Source organism: Lissotriton helveticus, chromosome 4_1 (assembly GCF_964261635.1).
Source record: "Lissotriton helveticus chromosome 4_1, aLisHel1.1, whole genome shotgun sequence".
Classification (NCBI taxonomy): Eukaryota; Metazoa; Chordata; class Amphibia; order Caudata; family Salamandridae; genus Lissotriton; species Lissotriton helveticus.
This window is the reverse complement of record NC_136063.1, coordinates 954,968,578-954,982,321: the sequence shown is the minus strand read 5'-3', so window position 1 is coordinate 954,982,321 and position 13,744 is coordinate 954,968,578. Positions and strand designations below refer to the sequence as shown.

Below are 13,744 nucleotides of genomic sequence, written 5' to 3'. Positions count from 1 at the left end.
ATATATAGTCATATAAACACATATATATGTGTTTGTGTTTATATAAATATATAGTTAAACCATTAATATAAAATAAAACACATTTTTACATTATCTAATTTTTAACATTTTTATAATGTAATACTATGAAAATATATATATATATATATACACAAACGCACACACATATACATATAGTCTATACACAATAAGACCACATAAAATATAAACATCAATTTAATAGCAAAAATATATTTATTCATTTAGGCAATAAATAAAATATAAAAAATGTAAAACTCCAAAAACACAAACAAATTGTATACATGTTTTTTTTACAAGAAACGATTTATGGGATAACATTTATTTAACCCACATTATGAAAACAATTATAATCTAAGATTATTCAATATACTCTTCCTACTCTAGTTTATGCTACAGTAGTGAAAGTGTTGGACTTCAGAGAGATTAGATTTACTATTCCTACTCCAGTCACTGCAATAGTAAGGAAAGTGTTGGGCTTTGGAGGTGCGTAGTTTAATATTCCCACTTCAGAATACACAGCAGTAAAGAAAACATTGGACCTTGGAGGGGTTAAATTGACTGTTTCCACTACAAACAGTGCAACACTAAGAAAAATGTTGGATTTCAGACAGGAGCAACATTTACTATTCCCACTCCAATCTGTGCAACAGTAAGGAAAGCTTTGGACTTTGTATGGGCTAAATTTACTATTTCCACTCCAAACAGCACAATAGTAGGGAAAGTGTAGCACTACGGAGGGGTCAAATTTACTATTCTACTTTCTGGGCAGAGACATTATACTACACAAAATGCGTCACAAGGGGGAAGTCCGCTATGAAAACCAGAAGATCATGACATTTCCGGACTATACCCGAGAAGTCCAGAAACGTTGGACTTTCGATTCTATCAAGGCTAAGCCACAGGCCCTCCAACTTCAATATATGCTCCTGTTTCCAGTGAAACTGAAGGTCACCTACCAAGGAAAAGCCTTCTTCTTCTAGACTCCAGAGGAGGCCTGGGAATGGGTTAGGGAAAGACCGGTGCTCCGACCCTCAAAAGGACCACAAACAGATAACCGCGAGACACGGAGGGAAACCAACAGACAGATGTTACCCCGTTCGTTGGAGTCGTGCAACTGTGAGCCAGCCGCGGGGAACTCCATATACACTGCAAAAAACGCACTCACAATGAGGCGTGGCCCGATCAGCTAACAGTTGAGTGCTCCCAATCTGAAACTGACACGGCTCAAAGGACCAAATCCCCCAACCAACAGGCGGACTCTAAAAACGACAATATGCCCCCCAGACCAGAGTCAAGGCACCAACTGGAAGTAGCAATCCAGGCACTCAAGCAAAGTGAGGAGACTGAGAAGCCCACAGATGGAACTTCACCTTCGGAGATCAACCTGAATAAAAGGGGTACTGCAACTTGAACATCGGCGGGAAGGTATTGTGAACCAGTATTGACCCCCCTGTGAAGCACACAGAGCTTCGAATTGTGAATACATTGGACAATTGAGCATTAAACTGTAAGAGTTGGGGTTTTGTTGTATATAATCGAGGGGGTGGGGGGACGATAGACCGACCTACTCTCTCCTTTCGCGTGATGTGTGTGTGCAGAAGGCTGAGGGGGCTGGAGGGAGGTGGGGTGGGGGGACGGGAGGGGACCACACTGTTGGGGTTTATTTGTTTGCACATCGATTTATTAAGCACAAGATTGATAGAGACACCGTCCGCCCTAGACATTGTGGGTGGCGACTGCAACAACGTTATGGACCCAGCACTGGACCGTATGGGGGTGGAGACAGATCTACACAATCCACACCTCTGAAACGATTCTCCATAACGATGGGCCTGACAGATGCATGGAGAGATACACACCCCCAGACCTGGCAGTTTGCGTTTCACTCCAGGGCCAACGATTCCCACTCCAAACTGGATTATATATTTATCCCCAAGGGGGAACTGCAGGAGGTAGGACGAGCAGAATACTCAGCTAGAGGCCTCTCTAACCACTCCCCGCTCTTGGTGGAGATGGGTCTGAGGGATCGAGACAGGGTCCATACTTGGAGATTGAGCCCATGGGACCTGCACAACACCAAAATAGCAATGGGGATACGAGCCGATACAGAGGTTTTCTTCCTGGAAAAAAAAGACTCGTCCCCTCTGGGGTGACGGTTTGAGAAGCATATAAGACCGTGTTGCAAGATAGAGCCCAAAGCGGTATAGCCTGGGAGAAAAAAGAGAAAAGCAAACACCTGGTCTAGTTGGAACAGAAAATATGTGAGCTTGATGCACAGGTTTCCCAGAGAAAGGACCCTGAGGTGGCTCTTAGGCTGACCACCTTGCGACTAGAATATAAGGAACTGGCCACAGACAATGCCAAAAAACAGTACTTAGCGACATTACACCGCCTTCATGAGTTGGGGGATAGGGCCGGAAATCTTCTAGCCTGGACTAGCAGACGGAAGATCCAAGACAGATGGGTGAGGGAAGTGGTTGACCTCCAAGGCGTCAACCAATCCATGGATGATGGGATGGTAGACACATTCGTAGAATATTATAGGGATCTGTACCTGGCCAGATCACCTACATCACAGTATGAGATAAGGGACTACCTGGCGACAATCCCCACTCCAGTTTTAGGAGATGTGGAAGCCCAGGATCTAGAGGCAGACCTGTACTTGGCAGAAATCCAGGAGGTGGTGGCGAAACTACGCCCTGGGAAAACCCACTGCACCAATGGGCTGCCGGCGGAATTGTACAGGTGCCTCACTGAGATCCTGAGTCCTCCCCTCCTTTGGCTTTTTACGAACTCCCACAGAGAGGGTGTCCTTTCCGCCTGACCTCAGGATGGCCACTATCGTGGTCATACATAAGGAGGGTAAGCCCCGTAATCAGTGTGGCTCCTACAGACCTATTTCATTGCTAAACCCTGAAGTAAACATTTTGGCCACAATTCTGGCTACCCGTCTCCTACGAGTGATCACGGCCCAAATCCATGAAGACCAGTCGGGATTCATGCCAGGCAGGTCTACCTGTCTAAACTTGAGGCAAACTCACAGCTGGCTCATGAAGGTGAGAAACCAGACAAGCCCTTAGGTGTTCTTATCACTAGATGCCGAAAAGGCGTTCAACGTCGTAAACTGGCTGTTCCTCGATGCCACTCTGGCGAAATTCGGGTTGGCCGAAATACCGCAGCTGGGTGGCACTCCTATACAACCAATCGGTGGTCTCGGTGCGCATCAACGGTAGGTGCTCGGCGCCCTTCTCCATTGAGAGGGGGATGCGGCAGGGCTGTCCCCTTTCACCCCTCCTTTTGCCCTAACCCTTGAGTCCCTGGCCTGCGCCCTCAGGAAACACCCCTCCGTCCGAGGCTTCCGCAGTACTCCTGCAGACACCGAGGAGATTTTTTTTTTATATATACGGATGACATCTTGTTGTACATCACCAATCCTGCCACGACCATACCGGCCCTGTTTGTCACGATTACTGAGAACGGACGCCACTCGAACTAAAAAAATTAACTGGAATAAGTCCATATTCTTTTGTCTGACTACTGCCCAAACAGACTGACCCATGCCCGAGAAGCGCAGGAGGGCTTCAAATACTTGGGAATTTTTGTGACCCGCATCAGCTGGGTATGTGAGAAGGAGAACATAGGGTCAGTCTTGAGTACGTTTACGTCAGATGTGGAAAGATGGAGGGATCTCCCTCTCACCCTGCTCGGACGGGTGGCCATTTTTAAAATGACCAACCTGCCCCAGCTGCCCTACGCCCTCCAAAATTCGTATCATCCACTATCCAAGGACACCTTTACAGAAATAAACAGCATAATTCGAACACTGCTGTGGCAGGGGGGACACCCCAGAATAGCACTCCAGACACTATAACGTAATCCTTACAATGGGGGGATAGCGCTCCCCGACATAGAGGCTTACTACTGAGCGTCCCACCTGGTACCCATAAATTAATAGATACACAAAAGCAATGAACATACCGCCTCGAGCGGGAAGAAATGCAACCACATACGTACCTACATTATCTCTGCAGGGGGAAGGGTGGCTCCCGCCTGCTGCTCACAACCCAAGTGACCTTGACGGCTTGGGGAGGGCGACCAAGACCATGGGCTGGACGCGTCAGGTCACAAAGACCACACCGCTCTGGGAGGGGGCTTGGTTTCAAGGAGCTGCATAAGCTCAAAGGGTTTGGGACATGGGATCTCCTGGGGATTTCCACAATAGGTGACATCGTAGAAAAAGAGGAGCTCAAAACATGGGAAGAACTCAAACAAAAATATGACATGAATAACTCCCAATTTCTCAAATACGTGCAACCATGTCATGCATGGCAGAAAGAGAATATCCCCAGTGAGCAACTCCCGGAGTACGCACCCTTAGAGGGCCGGCTTCTGCAAGAGGAACTAACACACAAGGCAGTCTCCTTGAACTATAAAACTATCAATAACAACATCTCGGACAGGCTGGTTGGGCTCCGGGCATGGTGGGAGAGGGAGGTGGGATCCATAGAGGATATAGACTAGGAAGCGGCGCTGATGCAACCCAGAGACGTTGCCATAAAAACGAGGCTTCGGCTCATTCAGTTCAAGATATTACATATACTACGATAGGGACAGGCTACAAAAAATATGAAGGGCTGAATCGTCACTCTGCCTGACTTGCACCACGGCAAACAGTGACTTCTTCCACACAGTCTGGGTGTGCCCCGAGCTTCAGACGTACTGGGCGCAAGTAGTCGAGGTACTAGGCACGGTCCCAGAAGTGACGTTGCCGATGGAACCAAGATTTGTGATACTAGGGATACAGAGTGAGGTAGACGTCACCAGAACACAACTGATTTTTGCCACTCTGGGGCTGGTAGTCGCCAAGAGGGACATAGCCAAGAGATGGGGGATGGCCCATAAGACTCCCATACAGGAGTGGACAAGAGGAATTGACATATATACGACGGCCGAACAAACCAAATACTGCAGCGGGGGTGCCCAAAGAAATTCCATAAGATATGGGATCCATGGAGAAGACACTTTGGGCTGGACACGGGGGGGCACACAACAGTCCATAAAGCCTACGACACAGGGAACCCCTGCAAGGGGGACCGACAGAGTTTCACTCTAGAAAACATACTTGTTGCTTACCTATTGTTGTTTCCTGATCCTAAATAAAACCATATCAACGTCACGTGATGTCATGGGTGACAAATATAAGCATATAACTAATCAAACAGGTAAACGCTGTCTCCGCTTCCTGCTTCAACACCCTCCGAATGCTTCGCAGGATCTTCAAATTGATCCCCTCCGACACGAGACGAACCGTCACCCAGGCTCTCTTCACCAGCAGACTGGACTACGGAAACGCCCTCTACGCAGGAACCACAACCAAGCTCCTGAGACGGCTGCAACGCATCCAGAACGCCTTGGCACGACTAATCCTTGACATCCCCCGACACAGCCACATCACACCGCACCTGAAAGGCCTGCACTGGCTCCCCGTCAACAAGAGGATCACCTTCAAACTCCTCATCCACGCACACAAAGCCCTACACAATGCCGGACCAGCATACCTCAACGACCGACTCAGCTTCTACACCCCCATCCGCAGCCTCGGCTCTGCCTCCCTCGCACTCGCCACAGTTCCACGCATCCGGAAAACCACCGCCGGCGGCAGATCCTTCTCCTACCTCGCCGCCAAGACTTGGAACACTCTCCCTACCGGCCTACGACAGACCCAGGAAGTGCTGGCCGTCAGAAGACTTCTCAAGACCTGGGTCTTCGATCAGTAGCAGCCCCCCAGCGCCTTGAGACCCTCACAGGTATGTAGCGCGCTTTACAAATGCATGATTGATTGATTGATATTGTGCTAATTGTTCAATAAAAAAAAAATAATAATAATAATAATTACTATTCCCACTCTAGTCTCTGCAACAGTAGGGAAAGCGTTAGACTTTGGATGGGTTAAATTTATTTAATACCCACTTCAAACTGAGCAACAGTAGGGAAAGTGTTGGACTTCGAAGGGAGTAATTTCACAATTCCTACTGCAGTCTAAGCAAGAGTAGGTAAAGTACTTCACTTAAAAAACATTACATATATGAGTAATGCCATAAATGTACAAAAATAATAAGAATTAATAATATACAAATTATTAATTTACCTTATATATATATGTACTAAAAAATGTACATAATTCCTATTCAGAAATTATCAATTAATAAATAAGTGTTATTCATTATTAACTTCCCACCCTATACCACTAAAAACTTAGCAGCCAGCACGTAAAATATGACAAACAAAAAAAGCATTCCATAATTTACATATTTAAAATCATTAAAATAATTAACAGTTAATACTCTTAATTAATATTACTTAACTTTCCACTCTATATCCCTACAATCACACAACTAAAATATAACTAAAATAAATCAGTATTCCATAATTTACATAATTAAAAATCAATGACATAATTTTTTTATTTTTTTTTAAACAGATTTTTATTGATTTTGTCAAACAACTTACAATCAAGCACCATGTATATCTCCAGCGCCACGGCGCTCATCAATGCAACTTCCATAATACCCCACATTAACTGTGCCCTAACCAACCCCCTTTTCCTGCCCCCCCTACCCCTCCTTGTCAGTGTGCCCTCTACCGTTCTTTCCACAGTGCATCATAAATCTTCATGGAATAGCGTGTGACTCCTCCTTGGTCTTCCTAATCTTGGTTTCCCAGCTGGGTGGACGTCCAGATGTTACCCTCGGCAGCGCAAGTTACCCAGTCCATCCTTCACATATCTCGGCATAAGCATTCAAATCCTCGCCTGCTGCAGGATACGCAGGTCTAGCATGCCACATCCCCAGCCAAAGTCCCCGCACTCTCCGCCCCTGTCCTCCCCTCCTGACTCACCGGCGCTTCCCCCCCACCATCCCCAGCGGCCTCTGACAATGATTGCAGGTCCACCACTAGCGCACTCCACGCCCTGGCCGCATCTAGCGCTTTATCATTAGCGGTGCGCCTGGCTAATTGTAATCTAAGAGTCCCTTCACTAGCCGCCCATTGCTGGAAACACCCCCGCCATCTCAGGAAGCTGCCCCCCCCATGATTTCCAATGCAGTGTGAGCTCCCTCTTGGCCAGGAATAACTCCAAGTCGAAAAATTTACTGGTAATCTTCGTAGCTGGGGTGTGTGGAAACCAGAGTAAGAGGCAAGCCCCCAAGTCCGTGGCAACTTGACGTCCTGTAACCTCATTCAAGCAGAACATGACATCAGCCCAGTACGTGCCAAGCCCCGCGCATGACCAGAACATATGCCCAAAGTCAGCACCCTCCGTGTTACAGCGGGGACACACCGAATGCGCCCCTCCAAAGACCCGTTGGATTTTGGCCGGCGTCCAATACGCCCTATGTAGTGTGAAGTATTGGACCAGTTGAAACCGAACATTACGCGTGCCTTTCCATGCCCTAGGCACGAGCTGTGGCCAGGTCGTCACCGGTATCTGCCGGCCGAGGTCTTCCTCCCAGCACTCCCGCAACCTATCTAGGGGGGGTGGTCCATCCAGCGCCAGTCTCCTGTACAGACAGGTGACAGCCTTGAAGGTGACTGCGGCCATCATAACGTACTGGCAGCCCAACGACGTGGGGGGTTCCGCCAGGCCCATCTTCCAGCGTTTCCGAATCCCAGACACTAGAGTCGCATGGAGCAAAAAGTCACCCCTCGGCAGATCGAAGGCCTCTTGCAGGTCGTGAAACGACATCAAAGCACCATCCCTATATAAGTCCCCTATCATGTGGACCCCGCGGTCCTCCCAAGTGGCCAGTGCCTTCAATGACATAATTAACAATTAATAATAAATTGTTAATTATTTGACTTCTCACTCTACACCCCTACAGCCTAGCAGCTAGTAGGGGCAGGAGCGAGGAGGCAACATACAACGAAGGTGTAACATAGGAGAAGCAACAAAAAAATAAAATGTACCCTCTGGAGCAGCTGACATCTAATGAAGTTGAATTAATCTATGCTTGGTCCCTGCCGCACAGAAAGGAAGTGACATTTAGCCTGTGCTGGCCAATTAGGAGGCCCCAAAGAAAAGTGACATAGAAGTTAATGAATGGTATGCAGCAGGCGGGCTGCAAGCCCCTTGTTACACACAATAGTCTTGCAAAAAGTGCATGTGCTGTAGCAGGCTTGACCTAAAAAGTCCAATTAATCAATACACTGTATACTCAAACTTAGCTACACATCAACATCTTTGGTGAGGATTCATATATTCATATTTACGTACCCCAAAAAAATAAGTAGTGGAATCACTAACCCTTACTAACAAAAACTAAAACCAATTAATTGGGAAAATCTAATAAAACACAAGCTGCCCAGAATAGAAGCAGAACAATCAGTTATCTCGTTCCATTTGACAGATATTTACTAGCGCCATTAATTAATTTAACTGTGTTGTACAGTACCTGGAACTGGTTATTATTCAGGCTGAATCGGATCATAGCATTACGTGTCTTAATTCCACTGCTTAACTTGTAAACAATAGTAAGTGTAATTTCCCAAAATTAGGAGGCCAGACATAAATGCAGCACGACTGCAGCCTGGAGCCACCACCCACATCTGCTTCGGCCTACCCGTCTGCTGAACATTCAGCCTGGTGGGTGAGCATCATGCACACCGGTGCACACCAGCTGAGGAAGAAACCAATAGCCCTACTTTTATTTCCAATGAGGTTCAACAGAAGTAAAGCTACCAATACACATAAAACGAGAAGAGTGCAGGAGGTGGCAGAGTCTCAATCCCCTGGTCAACGGCACAAATTAACCAGTGCCTTATTCTCTCTGCACAAGTCTTGTTTCAAAGCTGTAATGCCTTTCAATGTTTAACACTGGGCGGATGCATAAAATGTGTGATACAGATTTCTGTTCGTAGACACACAATCTGTATAAGGCTGTAATGGTGGGACACAAGATCCTACTATGCCAAAATTCTCCAAGTTATAGAAGTAAAAACATCAATATTATACATTTTGGCTCAGACAGTGATGCAGAGAGACAGACACACCACTTTGACTAGAGCTCTCAAACGTCCACTTGACATGCCCCGCTTTAGTGTTCTGTCCATGCCCGCCAACCTGAAAGGGGAGGAGTGTTTCAAGAACTATTTAGAGGCAAATGTGAACTAGAAGCCTGCGGCTCATCTTGTCTTTTCATTATGGTCTTTGTGTGCCTTCACTTCTTCTACCAGCTACTGGCTCAACCTGATTAGAGGAGTGGGGCATGGTTTAATATGGGTAGATATGTGGAGCAGGTGCTTAGAGATAGGAACTCCAGATATTGATGTGAAACCTGTTAACCAATCAGGCTGAACATAGAAATACATTTAATGTTCCATAAACTAGTAAAATCATTTTAGGCAATAAGAATTAGACCTTAGTGGTGCTCACATAGGACTGTGATCTGTCAGTAAGGCAATCTACACATGTAGTCAACACAGCACAATAATATTTTGATGGTAACGTTTGTATTTTTACAGTTCGATTCAATTCCAGTTATCTTTATTTGTCCAGTTTTAAGAAGCCATGCACCATTATCAATATGCACAGAAATATATTTAAACCTTCTTCAAACAATTCGAAAATATAATCCTTAGGCACAAGTTAAAGTCAATGGAGCTCTTTCTGCTCCTTCTTTGGCAGAAAGGGGCACGCATCAGGGGTGCCCCAGGGGCATAATGCAGGCCCCCGCATACCCCGCGGTGCGGGTGGGGGGGGCAGACAGCACTCTGGCTGCAGAGCTTCGAATTGAGCCCGGGGGGGGTTCCTTCCACGTGCCTTGCAGGGAGGTCGCCTCGAGTGGGATGCCCCCTCTCCTTTAAGTTGTTTGCCTTGGTGACTGAATCATTGTTGTAGCTGATACATCAAGATACTAGAGCTAGTGGGTTCCGATGAGGTGAGGCTACACGCACAATGATTCCTTTATGCCGATGATATGATCCTTTTCCCGCAGCAGTCAGACGCAACACTTCTTCACCTCATGGTGATCTTTCAGATCTTCGAAGATGCCACTGGGCTTGGGGTGAATTGGTACAAATCCATTTTAGTTTGGTGAGAGGGGGTTCACAGCAATCTCCTGCTGCAACCAGGTTCCTGAAAGTGGGAGATCATTTTTTGATACCTGGGCATGGAAGTATTCTTATCCCAATCTTGGTACTAGGAGTTGAACAGAACTCCCCTACTGGCCAGGGTCAAATCCGGTCTTAAAGCTTGGGTCTCACTTCCACTTTCTGTTACGGGAAGCTGCACCATTTAAAATTATTTCTCTTCCCCTCTTTCTCTATATCCTACAAAATTGCCCACATTTCATGCCATCCAAGTTCTTTTCGGATCTGCAATGCATGGTTAATAACTACTAATGGGACAATACAATTCCCTGTATTTCTCTCCAGAAGTGCTGGCTGTCGCCATACAACACAGGATTTGGCTGGGCAGACATTAAACTATATTACTGGGCCCCAAAAATGGTACCAATTAATGGACTTCCTGCTATTTGGGGACTAACATGGCCCATCTAATGGATTAGATTTAAGCCTATGGGAGAGATATGGGATATTCCACCTGCTATGTGGCAGAACAGCCCTTCACACCCCTTTCTGTTGTTACTAGGCTCCATATTATGTGCTGATAGGCTGCCATAAAGTATATTATTAATAAACGATCTATTGAGGTTACCACTGTGGCAGGGCACCTGGCTAGTGCAGATGGCGAGAGTTCTGGGCTTCCGCTGCTGGGACCTGATTGGTACCTCTAATCTTAGAGATGTCTGAAATAATGACCATATCAAACCCTTTCAGGATCTAGTGTCGGAGCTCGACCTACACACTACTAATGTTTCCGTTATCTGCAGATGAGACATGCTTTACATATATATACTGACCATCTGGCGTTCCTTCCCAAGTTTAATCTCCTGGAGGCGAAACAAGTCATAGGCGAGATGGGCAGGGGAGGTATTCCACTGCTTTATAGATCTCTTTTAATTAATTCTCCAGACCCTCTGGCGGACCTGAGAAACACATGGGAACTCGATTTGGGGACCCTTGAAGATGAAGAATAGTTTGAAGTAAAAATGTTGCCCAGGGTCTTGCCTATATCTTCGCGCGTCCGCCTGATCCAATTTAAGTACATCAAAAATATTATATTCTATGTGGCTTTGGCACATGGGAAGACTAGGCGATCCAACTGCCTCTAGTGTAAACACTCAGTTGGTAGCTACTATTATATGATTTGGGAATGTCCGGTAATGCAGAGTTAATGGGACAGTATTGGAAGTACCCTGGGGAGGCTTCAGGGCAGAATGACAGATTTAGATCCCAAACTAGTCCTTTAAAGTATTATGGAGAACTTGGGCGGCAACACGTCATATTCCTTCATTGGAATGGGTTTCCTCATTGCCAAAAGAGGCATAGAAAGCTATTGGCGAAATGAATCAGCCCCAACAATCGCAGAGATGTATGGATTACAGCACAAAGACTAAAGTGCTTGTTTATAAAGTGAGTGGTGTACATCGGGAAAATTCTAAAATCTGGGGCCCTTGGCTGAATGCCTCAGACACTGTTTTATAATTTTGCATGCCTTGGTTGTCATCAGGGTAACCATGAAGCCTAACGTGGAGAATGTTTACTTTGTGATATATTATATTGATGGGTCTAAAGATCGGCTATGTAAAGGTTGTTGGTTGCCCTAAAAGTTGTTCAAATCAATAAACAGATTTAAAAAAAAAGAAGAAGACAACCACTTTATTTTCTTGGATATTTGGGTATATGTTTCAGACAGAAGGTTTTAAAGTCTCTGTACATTAAGTAGGAAAATAAGAATATGCCTAAGCCTTTCTCCCTGCAGTAAGAGATAAGAATATATATTGTATCTATTTTCATTGTCCCACTAGAAAGACAAAGTTGTCAGTGACAAATGAAATAAGACGATAAAGTTAATGACAGGAAATATTTCATGAACGTCGTCGATTCACCAGATTCAAACATGCAGTGTCCGCCTCACCCCAAATAAGATCGCTTTGGTGTCCCTTTGTCTTACCACCCTTAGTCAATCATCAGCCTCACATTTGTGGCAATCGGCTAGGCCAAGGAGTGAAATACACAATAAACAGGTCTCTGAGTGGTCTCATTATCTGCTTTTAAGAGTTCTGAAACCACGGCTCCCAAACGGCATGTACGGGGGAACAGATCCGATCCATGGCTAACCCCTAACTGACGCCCATGAAATATTTCCTCTGGGGCGCAATCTTTGGCCTGCACAACACTGTAGCATCACAGCTTTATTGAATCTGAGCTCGAATACTTTCCAAAAACCTACCGAAATGCGGCCAGTTTGCCTTACACAATACTTGCAAAGGCACTTCATTAGCACTCTCCAATGCAAATTACCACCATAAACGTTGCCAATATGTCATCATCGAATTGGTCATGTTAAATAGATGCAACTACCAAGTAAGCGTCCAGTGACAAAAACACCCAGAGAATACACTTTAGAAATATAATTAAAAATAAACATGGAAAATAAACAAAGGCAGCAAGTGTGCCTGCCTGTTTAAAAGCGAAACATGCATGTCTTAGGGAAGAGGTGTGGCACAGTGGACAGGGCGGCAGCCGCCGTAACACGTGGGCTAACATTCGATCCTCGGCAACGGTGGCAGGTCAACTCAGCACCATGTGACTCTGGGCAATAGCTCGCCTATTCTTCTCGATGGCCCCAGCGCCTTGACGCCTTCGGGCAATTGTTCGTGCTTTGCAAATACTGCTTTTTTTATTTATGAAAGAGCATGATGGCTGTAAGAGGGTGAACTATGGTTTTCAAATCAGCAAGATAACAGGACTTGACCGTTAACTGCCATTTGATAACAAAATCATAGATTGTGCAAACTTTTTAATACTCAATTAGCAATCTTCTAAAATCACACTATTGGTATTTAGCACATGTTAATTAATACAGCATAGAAATACCGATATGCTTAGGCAGTTTTAAAAACAAATCAAAGCCATTAATGGAGGGACTAGAAAATAAGATATATGAAAAAAATCATACGTATAAAAATCACTCAACCATACCTTGTTCTTTGGATTTGAGGTGTTCATTACACTTCTAGTCTCTTTTCCAGTGTAAATAACCACTCCTATTACAGTACCTGAAAAAATTAAAAGTATACGCATTTGTTTTCAGTTTATCGATTACATATATAATTTGAATTGCATATTTGTAAACTTAGCTTAGAGGAATTTAACGGTTTTCAAACATATCTTCAATTCCAAGTTTGGCCAACCATCTCCTAACAGTTTGCTTTACCCTTCTCCTCGTTTGTATATAAAGATTCTTAAACAGCCACATCATCTTTATGCAGAAAATCAACATTCTTTGGATTGTGACTGCCATCACAATCAAACCATTTTCTCTTGCAGATTTCATTTTCAACCCCAGTCCTACCCTCTGGACCTCCTGTGGGGAGACTGAACATTTCGAACACTTAAACATCTAGAGAGGTATCCATCAACACTATCTCAGAATGCTGCAACTGCTGAAATATGTATTTCTGCTACTTATCTCTCTTATAAGAAACCCAAGGAGTCCAAGCTTAGAGACTGTAGATGATTCGAAGAGAACCACTGACGTTCTTGTGTATTCCTTCAATATAACCGCAGAATACTGAAACTGCTGAAATAATAATTTCTA

At 45.1% G+C, this 13,744-nt stretch overlaps 1 protein-coding gene across 2 annotated transcripts in view; it reads right to left on the bottom strand.

The window, feature by feature from the left end:
* ATP9B (ATPase phospholipid transporting 9B) overlaps positions 1-13,744 on the bottom strand; it is a 2,445,811-nt gene that overhangs the window by 1,093,043 nt on the left and 1,339,024 nt on the right. For both annotated transcript variants that reach the window (XM_078687568.1, XM_078687569.1), the window contains exon 11: positions 13,126-13,202. In XM_078687568.1, the coding sequence (XP_078543694.1) occupies positions 13,126-13,202 (77 nt within the window). The remainder of the gene's footprint in view (positions 1-13,125; positions 13,203-13,744) is intronic.